This window comes from Trichechus manatus, unplaced genomic scaffold, assembly GCF_000243295.1.
Source record: "Trichechus manatus latirostris isolate Lorelei unplaced genomic scaffold, TriManLat1.0 scaffold00021, whole genome shotgun sequence".
Lineage (NCBI taxonomy): Eukaryota > Metazoa > Chordata > Mammalia > Sirenia > Trichechidae > Trichechus > Trichechus manatus.
In genome coordinates, this window is record NW_004443957.1 from 12,625,279 (window position 1) to 12,637,713 (window position 12,435).

Consider the following 12,435-nt stretch of genomic DNA (forward strand, 5'->3'; position numbering starts at 1 on the left):
ATTGATGTCACTGAATTGTACATGTAGAAACTTTCACAATGGTGTAACTTTGGCTATGTATATTTTCACCAAAAAAAAGTTCCTCAGGGTCGAGAAGGGAGAGTGTTGACATGTCGTGGGGTTGTTAACCAATGTCATAAAACAATATGTGTACTGACTGTTTCATGAGAAACCATTTGTTCTGTAAACTTTCATCTAAAGTACAATAAAAAAATTAAAAATAAAAAAAATATTTTTGAGACTTTTTTATCGGAGTCAAATTAATAATCATGATCATTGGTTTACTCAAAATGTTCAATAATGGCTTTGATCTATTTTAATATTTTATATTTTCCTTGAAAATTAAACATTTCATTAAGACTGCCATTTTTGTTAGTATACATCATGACTGCCTTAATTATTTTAATCTATTCCATATCATGATAATGGTCACTTTCAATTTTTCTTGTACTTGTCTTTCCACACTTACCATATTCAGTTTTCCCCACCTTCTCAAGTTGAATGTCTAGTACATTTACTTTCATTCTTATTTAAAAACAAAGTATTTAATGCTATAATTTTTTTGAGTACACCTATCATCATATTCCATAAATTCTGATATGTAACGTTTTCACAACTACTACTGTTTTTTTGTTTGCTGTATCTGCATCTGGAACTCCTCTATGACACAAAAGTATCCAGAAGAGTGTTTAGTTTAAGTTTTTCCAGATTACCATCTATCCATTTATTTATTTGAGGTTCAGATTCAAAGAATGCAAGTGGTACAATCTGTTCTGTTTTAGAATCAATTCACTCTTTTAAGTGCTCCAACAACCCAAAATGTGTGTCCTCTGTCTCGAAGTACAGTGAGACAAGTACCAAAAAACAGACACAAACCTAGCTGAACTCATCTCACTCAAAGAAAAACCAAAGTCTTCATAATGGCTTAAGAAGCCCCTGCATGAAGTGGTCTCTGTTACTTTTACCTCATCTTCTACTTTTCTCCCCCTTGCTCACTCCTCTCCAGCCACACTGTGTTTCTGGACCATGTCAGGCATGTTCTGACTGTAGGGTGTACGTACTTGTAGTTCCCTCTTCCTAGAACTTCTTCCCAAGAGATTTCCCTATGGCTTGCTCCCTTACTTCCTCTTTGTTCAAAAGTCATCTTATTTTGTTTACTATTAGTATCTCTCCAGCCAGTTTGGAAGCTTGGTTACAAGCAGAAATTTTTGTCTGCTAAACTTTTGTTCAATGATGTATCCCCAGAACTTGTAACAGTGCCTAGTAAATGGAAGATACTTTAAAAACTCTGTAGTTTGAGTGAATGAGTATTTAAAAGTACAGGCTCTGAAGCCATTAATTCCTGAGTTAAAATCCTAGCTCCTCCCTCTTACTAGCTGCTTCTTTGGGCAACTTCCTTTTCTATGCCCCAGTTTCTTCTTCAATAAAATAAAATAATAATAGTTCTTAACTCACAGGGTAATTTTGAAATTTAAAGTAGTTAATACATGTAAAGCACTTAGAACAGTGTCTATGAATAATAAGCACAAAATAAATTTTACCTAACTACTACTATTAACTACTTTATTTCTCGAGCTACACTTGAAAATCTTCCACCATGATTAAGTTTTCATCGATTTTTTTCTTTATTCTTAACAGTTTTACTTTATATAAACACCAATGCCTTATAATATGGCATATAAAATTATTAATGCTTTTGGAGGTGTGCATTTTATCTACACGAAAAATTTTACGCTTTTACGTTTTATTCTATTTTGATCTGAGCTTTTGGAGTTTTTGTTTTGTTTGGGATTTTTGCTATTTGGCTTACATTTGTGGGGCTTATCCTCAACTATTCCTCTATTTTCAATCCTTCATATGTCGGTTCGTTCTAGGCCTGCCTGTTCTAAAGAGTATAGCCAGGAAGGGTAAGCCCTTCAGTTCAATATGTCAATATCAGTTCCACCCCATAAAAATACTAGTAGGATTTTCTCCTCAACAACTACTGTGTCCTCTAGCAGATGCTGCAGTCAGATTCTTTTGGGTGATCCAGACTATTTAATCCTTGTTGCTGTTGTGAGCTGCCAGTCAGCTCACGGTGACCCCATGCACAGCTGAATAAAATGCTGCCCAGTCCTGCAACATTCCCATGATCGGTTGCGGATAGAACCACCGTGATCCATAGGGTTTTAGAGGCTGATTTTTTTTAAGTAGATCACCAGGCCTTTAAATCCTTAGGCATGCTTTTATTCTGCATACAATGAGTCACAGATTAGACAGGGCTTCCCTTATTTTCTTATCTTCGATAAATTCTTCTAAGTTTTCCAAGAGAAGATAACAAAGCAATGTATCAACGGGATTTCATGTGGGTAGGGGTTGGGAGTATATTAGTGTACTGTGTCAATCCAGAAGTTTCCTTCATTCCATAATAGTAAATGCTAAACTTTAAAACAACCACAGATATTTATTCTGATTTTTATTTTTCCTCTAGATTCAATTTCTATTATTTTCTACCTCATGCGATTTGCTAGATTGCAAAGCAATGTTAAATAAACGGTAACAGAGAGCCTTTTCTTCTTCTATCTATAGTTTGTCAATGCCCTCCAGCCAAAGACCAATAGGAATACAACAAATTTTATATACTGCTCACTCATTGCAATGAGGTAGACGGCACACTATAGGTAAGAAAGGTGTCTCAGTAAGAGAGTCAGAAATGGCTTTCGGAGATTTAGGCTCATGTTAAGTGATTTGGAAGAAGATTCAAGTAAATGAGTCTTTGCTGTGGACTGAATACTATCAGGAAACAAGGATACTTCTATGACTGGGTATCTTAACAGATCTTATCTAGAAGGACAGAAGACTACAGTAAGGATAAAGAAAGTAAAGAAACATAATCATATTAACCAGGATAGAGAGGTGTTTGCTATTTTTGCACAGTGGGCTTGTTTGTGCGTGTGCTTAGACAAATTTATAGGGTGATCTTGTTTTCTATTTCACATTATCAAGGTCAAAGAGTGGCCCTGTCTGAAGCTGATGTTCTGTGAGATTGCTTATATTCAAAAGGAGAACACCAAGGACTCGTTGTGAATGTCAAGGCAGTTTTCAGATAGGACTGCTTTTCTCTCAAGTTCTTAAGGTATCTGTCAATTAAAGACTTTAAAATTTCTCCTGATGTATCCCACCCACTATGTCTTATAAAAATACACATGAAGTTAGTGCTTTCATGACTGTTCAAAAATAGATAAAAATCAATCTATGAATTTACTACTAAAAAAAAAAATAGGCCAAATGCATGCATGCATATAAAGACAAAAGCTTTAACTATTTTCCAAAGCCAAATCTCTATCATTGCTGAATATTATTCAAATGTTACACGTGGGTCTGTCTAGGTTCACAGTAACAATATAGAATATCTCAGTTCCCAATTTTTTAGACAATGTAAAGTAATCCTTATTGACAAAACAGAATTCATCTTATTCTTTTGCCCTCCTACTTTATCAGACTTACTTGCAGGCAGCAACTCTATTTAAATAAGCATTAAAAGGTTATGATGTCAAATACATTTAACTGTCCTTAAATTTTAGCCTTTTGGTGCTCTTTTAACACTGTAAATCTTTAACAAAGAAATTAATAAAAGGTGACCACAAAAATCAGTTGGTGTATGTTTTCACTGTCCACCTCCACCAAAGAACAAATTATAGCATTTGCATAAATGGTGATTTAACAGTCCCCAGCAGTGTCTATAAGAACTAAAATATCTTTTGAATGATATATGTACTGAGAATACTGTAGATAATTTGTCATACATGGTTTAATTTAGACTAATGGTCCTGAAAATTATCAGTTTTATGAAAATCTTATTTCAAACCTGTTCCATAGTGAATTTAAGTACAAGGTTCTAAAAACCTGTGATTTTAATAACTGCAAATAATCATATTCCATATTTAACACAGACTATCCCAATCAGATTGCAAGTGGTTCAGATTCCATCTGGTTTCACCTACCATCCAGCAATTACTCAGCTGTTTCAGCATAATGAAGATGCTGCCTTATACAGTGCTTTTCAGACTGCTTCTCAGAACTCAAAGGTATTAGAGAATTCTGCATGGATCCTACTCACGGTTGATGTCCTTTTACAGCTACACCCACTCTTCACTTAACAATATGGTTAGGTTCCAAAGACCAGGTCGTCATGTGAAAATGGCATTATGTGAAAATGGAGGATGACCACATCAGATCACAAAATGCAGAGTGACTACATCATTACATAACAGCCAAATTACATTACATAACTGCCAAACCACTGAGAATCATGGCCCAGCCAAGTTGACATATAACCTTAACCATCACAGCGTTAGTCTCGCTTTGCACCTCAGCGTTCATTACTGCCGGATGTACGTCATTAATGTGCAAAATAGTCAGATAGTAGATTTTTTACTATTGTACATGTGAAATGTCAGATAACAAGTGAGGAGTAGTGTATAGACTTAACTCACATAACGAATTTTGAGTTAACAACTTTCTATCCTAACGGGTCTTATAAAATTATACTGCCTGTTGATGATTCTTTTTTTTCCACTATACTGACTTTCATTCCAAAACAACACTAAACAGTATACACTATTAGAAGTAATACTTCAACATTATAGCCTTAGGCAAGAATACACTAATAGATTCAATAAAACAGTTTTTAACCAGAGAATATCATGAAACTAACCTGAATTGTGTACAATGTTTGAATGAATTCAAAATGGTATTGTTTTGGGTACAAAAGCTTAATGAGAGGGACAAGGAGTAGTGTCCTCAGTCTACCCTCTTCAGTCTGTCATGCCTGTGTACTACTTTCGTGTTTTAAATTCATTCGCATAATTAACCTTTATTTTACCTTAAAGGTGGTTTACTGTGCTATAGCTTTCTTTTTAAATGCTTTACTTTAAGTGGTAGTCATCCAAGTATTGGGAAAAGAAAAATAAAACTATACCATCCAAAAGGATTTACTAGTCATTTTGATAAAAAAAAAAATTTCATGTCTTCTCACATAAATATACAAATGAATATGCATTAAACATGTCTCATTTTTTTTTTTCTTTTGCTGTAAAGGATATTAGGACAGTTCATAAAATCTGAATAAGATCTAGGGATTAAATAACATCACCGTATCAATGTTAAGTTCCTGAATTTTAAAACTGGATTGTAGTTACATGAAATACTGTCCTTGTTTTTAAAAGGTTTAGGGGCATTATTTAGACGTTAAGGGCACTATGTCTGCGCCTTACTCAATTCAAAGAAAAAAATTACATGTGTATATATGTAGAGAAGCCCTGGTGGCGCCGTGGTTACGTGCTCAGGCTACTAACCAAAAGGTCAACAGTTCAAATCCACCAGCCACTTCCTGGAAACCCTATGAGGCAGCTCTACTCTGTCCTATAGGGTCACTGTGAGTCGGAATCGACTCAACAGCAACGGGTTACATATGTAGAAAAGAGAAACCGAATGAGAACGATAAAGCAAATGTGATAAAATGTGAACATTTGGACAAACTGGGTGAAGGATATAAAGGAATACTTTTTACTATTCTTGTAACTTTTCTCTGAGTTCAAAATTATTTCAAAATAAAAAGTTTTAGAAAATTTATGACAGTCCTCAAAAATAAGTATGACAAATATCAGCACCCCCAAGTCATAGATAAAGAGAGGGAAAGTCAAAATAATCATGCAATTAATTAAAAGAGAGGTGAGGCTAGTGTCTATTTTACTCAAGTGTGTAGTCAGCTTTCTACAGAAAAGCTTAATGTTTCAATGGGTGATTCATTAACAGACTGCAGCTTTCATATCACCAAGAGAAATCATGCTCTGATTATTCATAATCTTCTCTTAAAGTATTTTCTTCCTCTCAACGGCTAATATTGCCAATATATTATTTTTTTGACTCTTATCATTGATGAGCAAAAAAATAGCGCATTCTGCCATTATGCATCAGAGCTATTCAAGCCCTAATCAATGCCACAACATTCGAAACAGATATCTTTATGACAGGACACTTCAGTAAAGTAATTCACTGTATTACAACTCAGGTGATTATACTTATGGTCCACTAAAATATACCATTAAAAATATCATTTACCTGAGAACTGCCACTGAAGCCTGGAGGTTGGCTGTATTCTGTGGAATCAATAATGCTACTGCAAAATAAAGAGAGAAAAATGTGATTTTAGTGTTTATTTTATCAACAGAAAAGCTACATCTAAAATATACAAAAACCAAACATTTCTAGTTTCTAAGCAAAGAAAACATTTACTGACAATAATTTAATTAGACATCGAATAAATACCTAACTCTTAAACAAAAATCAGCAAATATTTAAGCAATTTGCCCCTTCACTCCATCACCTCAAACTTACAAACCAAGAAAGAATGGCTACAGGGAATATGCAAAAAGCAGGTGTATACACAGATGTATTTGCCTCTATTTCATTTTCAGATAAGTTAATAAGCTGTTTGGAATGTTATTTAAGGAAAAGAGGACTTAGAGTACTAGGGAAATAGCAAGTATGTAATCAAAATCTATGTTAACAGGCCCCGCTATGTCACTGTGGGGTTTATAATTAACTTTGCCCAAAGAACATGGTATTGGTCCTTGATTCCTGAGAGGTAACCTCTAAATCCTTGGGATTTTCCAAGTAATTGAAGTGTCTTCAATGAGAGCTTCAGATAACACGTAACAGGATATGCTAAAGAAGTGACTCTTGGGGTGGGCGCTGGCCAGGCCAGAAAGATCCATGTGGTGATAGTAATCACATGACTGGGGGGAGGGGCCTGAAGGGTGAGTTCAATCCCTTGGGGTAATGATTCAGTCAATCATGACTATATAATGAGACCTCCAACAAAAGATACTGAATCTCCATGGGCTTCTTAGTTGATGAAAGACATCCATGCTCAGGGAGGGTAGCACATCCCTCTTTGAGAAACAGGTCTCCATCAGCAACCCTCCCAGACCTCACCCAAGAGTCTCTTCATTTGGATCCTTTTTGCTATAATAAAACTATAATCGTTAAGTATAGTGTTTTCCTGAGTTCTTAAGTCATTTTAGTGAATTATCTAACCCAGGGGAGTAGTGGGAGCTGGCAGATAAAAAGTGAGGTAGGCCTGGGGACCACCCCAGCTTATTGATGGCATCCTGAGGGGATAGAGCAAACCTGTAAATTTGTAGCCAGCAGGTCAGAAGTGAGTGGGACCTCTTTGCAACATCTGAGCTTACAACTAGCATCCTGAGGTGGTAAAGGAAACCCCTGAATTTGAAGTAAGCAGGTTGGGGGGTTGAGGACCTCCAAGCTATGGCTAACAACTTGAGAAGGTAGAAGGGACCCCTGAATTTGTAGCCAGCAGGCCAGAAGTGAAGGTGTTGTGAGGATCTCCAAGCTTGCGATTGGCATCTGAGGTCTTGGACAGACCTGGCAATCTGGAAGACCGCGCCCTTTAACCTGTAGGGTCTGATCTAACTCTGGTGGTTATGGTCAGAGGAAGAAATACTACATTTACAGTTGGTGTCTGAACAGAGGTGAACAGAAATGAACTGAACTGAACAGAATGGAACTGGAATTGAACTACAGTGATTTCCCTTAGCCACTAAAAAGTCACATGCCCTTGGACAAGTACCTTATAATCATTAGTCTCAGTTTCTTCATCTGCAAACTGTCTCCTCATCCCTTCCAGCTCTAAAATGTTATATGATAAAGCCTCATGTGAAAGAAAACTATCAAAGGAATGGAATAAATGGTAAAATAACTTTTTTTTTTTCCTTACCAAAAACGTATACACTAGTTTCCGCTGCCCTGGTCAAACATAATCTGCTTCTTGTGTTGGCTCTTTTTTCTTGGTTACATCCTCTCTGCATTCTCCTATGCAGCCCTGCAAAATGCTCTAGACCTCCATACTATCTTTTCTTCCTGTTAATTCTATCTTACCATTCCAATCAATCCTATCTCCCATTTTTGAATAAAATAAATTAGCCTATAAAAAACTATCAACACCTGAAATTAGCATGACATACATATCAAACATGATAAATCAACAGTTATTGCTCTTTTTATATTCTTCTTCTCTATTTCTACTATAAACATGTTTACATTATCATCTACCCTAGTGAAATTTAAGCAATTGAGGATACTGACTGAAATGGTTCTTTCTCTATAAATACCCAAAATCATTCATTACATTAGTACTCCAATAACCTAAATGGTTGTGAAAGGCACTCTTAGGAACACAGACCTTGACAACAAGAGTAGGTCTGAATTTCACTACTTAGCTGCTAAATGACTCTGGGCAGGTTATTAATCTCATCTTGCCTCTAGCTTTCCCATTTATTAAATGTGGATGACACTTCAAAGAGGTGTGAGATTCAAATGAGATAATGTATGGAAAGTTCTCAGTATAACGCCAAAATATAGTAAACATACAATAAATTTTAGCTTCTATTATTAATAACACAAAATTAGTCATAAAAACTCAAATTTCTAAAATTTTAATAAATCAGAACTCTCCTCACAGTAGTACACTAACTAAAGAGCAGGGAATTCTTCTATTAGCCTAACCCACTTCATAGACATATATTAGGGAGAAAAGAGAAAAACCACCACCTATAAACATAAAACAGAATTATCAAGTCTTCCAAAAAAATGTCAGTAAGTTGTAAAAATTTAATAAGGACATCAATAAATGGCAAGGGCAAGAAGAAATTTTCAGGATGGTAACTAAAACTGATTTAGGACTAATAAATTTTTTATCAAGATTGGAAAATAAGACAAAATAATTCCTAATGTCCTTGCTGGTGACAATGAGAAGCTTAGCTACAAACAAAAACTATACCGCTGTTAACCCAAGGCACAAAGGAAATTCAGTAATGCAACTAGATGTCACAAAATGACTCCCACTTTAAATTATTTGCCTCCAAAAGCAAAGTTATACTTTGCAATTGGAAGACAGACTGTTAAACCAATTTCATATATAAACTATATCTATCATGCATAGGTATCTTGGTAAAAATAACAGGATGACTCATTTCAGATTGGGCATTTATTTGAAAAAGGATGATTCACATTTATTTATGTTTTAGTAGACACAGAATTAGCTAATTAAATTAAATTATAAGGAGAATTTTTAAATCTATGAGCAAATAAGACACTGAGATCACTTAAGGATGAACATAAAGACAATAAATATGAGATTTTTAAATAAGGGGATAAAATTGCTTTAAAAAATTTGTCTACACACAAGAAATTACACTAATTGCTATCACCAATTTTTTTTTTCATTATTATAAACTTAGGACAGAGAAAAATAAACTTTTACATTTTATAAACCATATGTGGCTAAAGGCAAAAACATTCCTTTCCAGTATTCTACATATAACTATTGAACCACAGTTCTCCCAAAACAAAACAAACTAAGCAAAAAGTAACCTGAAAATGACTTAAAAATTTTTAATAATCATTTTTTTATGGTCTTATTTTTTTTTGATAAAGTTTGTCACTGTTTTATTTCCCTTCCACTGAGTAATTTCTATTGCTATAACTATCAGAGCTAAATTAGTTGCTTTTCTCAATGCTTTTCCATCAGTTACTTAACTTTTTCTCTAATACATCAGAGTATCACAGTGTATTTTTATTACCTTTAAAAGCACTGAATTTCAAATTCATACCTCCCATTTACTAAGCAACCAAAAATCTTGTGGCCCCAATTTTGCAGATACCTTAACAGGCATTAGAAAGCAATCTCTTTGTTTTTCCATGTACCCTTTAACATTTGCAATAGTCAAACAAATCATCCAAAATCAATGTAACTAACTTGTCTACTAACAACAAAAATAATAGCAATAACTAACACCTACTGAGTGCTTACTATATGCCAGGTGCTATTCTCATTTCTTCAAATGTATTATCGTATTTTATCATTCAAGACAAGTATTATTATCCTTATTTACGGAGGAGAAAAACTGAGGTGTACAGAAGTTAATAAACTTGCCTAAGGTCAAACTGCTGATAAGTTGTGGAGGTGAAACTGGTACCCAGGCAATACAGCTGCAGAATTCTTATGGTAAGACTGCCCAAGTGACCTATGTCTTCTCTTCTTGAGGAATCATTACCTTGCCATTTTTGAATGAAAAGTTTCTATTTATCTTCTTAATGTTTTATTCTCAATAGTCTGTAATGGTTTGTACAACTCTCTCATCTCCCAAAGCTTTATAGAATCTGGAGTAAGAATGCCTGGGTAGAATTAGAATTAGAATCCTGGTTATGATACTAACTGTGTAACGAAGGGCAAATTACTTGATCTCTGTGACTCAATTTCCTCATGTGAAAAACTAAAAGGGTAATAAAACCTAGTATATGGGATTTGTTATGAGGATCCTACGATACAATATACAAAATCTAACTGAAAATGAACATGGAATCTTTTCTCATACACTATTTAGAACTCTTTGAAAATAGTTCTACTACTCTTCTCAAGGTATTTGAAATCATTTCAACAAGACAAATATTGTATAAATAAACACTGATGATTTCAGTGGTCTTTTTAACAATATATAGTTTGGTTTTTAAAAATATTGGGCTCAACAAGATCATACAAGACTTCAGTTCCTAAAACTAGACACTCTGAAACTGAACACTTTTTTGTAACTTATCTGTAGGCAAAACTTGACCTAAACAGACCTGGTACCATTTATTATCTTTATTTACCCTATTAACTCTGAACATTCGTAAGTTTCAATGCTGAAATAACAATGTTCTTGATTTTGGGGAATCACCTCTGACTCCTCCAGCAATATAGCAAGTTATATGTCATATGTACTGTATCAGTGAAAAAATATCTGCATTCTGGAACACTTCAACCTCAAAGGTTTCCAAAAGAGGTCTGGTAATCTATACGTCATACAAAGTTGGGTATACTACAGGAATGCAAGGTTAGTTCAATAATAAAATTATCGGGCTCCCAAGTACAGATTTATACTTTCTAGAGAAAAGACACAGATTACATTTATTCTTCAAAGAACAGGAGCTGTCACAGTGTTTCAGAACCCTGGAAAAATTTTCTCCAGTACCCTCTCGTCATCTTGCCCCTCTTTTAATTAGTAGATGGTTAGGAACAGTTAGTTATATGGCTGACCAGGGGACTAAATGAACTTAATGTTTACACTGTCTTTTAAAAATCTACTATACCATAACGTTCCTGAAGTTGAAAAAGAACAGCAAAAGGCAGCTCATTTTGAAGTTTTCTTTATAAGAGGAGTTTCCTTAGGGAGAAAGTTACTGCCAGCAAGTGTTAAAAATTAAATATGATGGAAATTTTCTGGAAGATGAAACAGGTCTAAATCTATTGGTTTACTGCCTTTAGAAGTAAACAACTTTGCTTGGTAGAATTTCAACAGCAGAAAAGAAAAAGCTCAAAGAAATAAGACTGACAACACTGCTATACTTCCAACAAATCTATAGAAAATCCCAGTTAATTAGGCTAAGTGTTCTATTTTAAACCTGTAAAAACCTGTTGCTGTTGAGTCGATTCTGACACATAGCAACCCTATAGGACAGAGTAGAACTACCCCATAAGGTTTCCAAGGAGCAGCTGGTGGATTCTAACTGCCAACCTTTTAGTTAGCAGCCTGAGCTCTTAACCACTGTGCCACCAGGGCCCCGTGTTCTATTTTACTACTTTATAATTCTAAGACCACTCTTCAATGAGATGGAATAGAGTGTAGTTTATTTGTAATTCACAGAGGCGAATATACGGTGGTTAAGAGCTCGGCTGCTGACCAAAAGGTCAGCAGTTTGAATCCACTAGCTGCTCCTTGTAAATTCTATGGGGCAGTTCTACTCTGTCCTATCGGGTCACTATGAGTCGGAATCAACTTGATGGCAACAGGTTTGGTTTAGTTTTGGTTTACAGTTGCTACAGCGAATGCTGGTAGTGCAAATGGTTAAGCACTCCACAGCTAACTGAAAGGTTACAGTTGGGACTCACCCAGCAGCTCTGTGGGAGAAAGACCTGGTCATCTGCTTCTCTGAAGATTACAGTCAGGAAAACTCTATAGGGTGGTCCTGCTCTGACACATGGGGTCACTATGAGTTAAAATCCACTCAACGGAACCAAACAACAACATAGTTGCTAGAAACGCTTAAGGTTACAAAAAACCTGTTGTTGTTAGTTGCTGTTGAGTCAATTCCTACTCATGGCAACCCCATGTGTGCCGAGTAGCACTGCTTCACAGGGTTTTCAATGCTGTGACTGTTTGGAAACAAATAACCAGATATGTCTTCTGAGGAACATCTGGGTGGGTTGAAACTGACGATCTTTCAGCTACTAGTGGAGTGCTTAACTGTTGGCCAGTTTATATGAAATAACCTCAGAAAAAGGCTCTAAAAGGAAGAAAATTAGAGGAAGCATTCTGAAAACAACAACAAGAT

The 12,435-nt window shown here is 35.2% G+C and overlaps 1 protein-coding gene across 7 annotated transcripts in view; it reads right to left on the bottom strand.

Annotated features, from left to right (window-relative positions):
- COP1 (COP1 E3 ubiquitin ligase) overlaps nt 1-12,435 on the bottom strand; it is a 235,295-nt gene that overhangs the window by 153,492 nt on the left and 69,368 nt on the right. For all 7 annotated transcript variants that reach the window (XM_004372845.2, XM_023728059.1, XM_023728060.1 and 4 more), the window contains one exon: nt 6,103-6,160. In XM_004372845.2, coding sequence (XP_004372902.1) covers nt 6,103-6,160 — 58 coding nt within the window. The remainder of the gene's footprint in view (nt 1-6,102; nt 6,161-12,435) is intronic.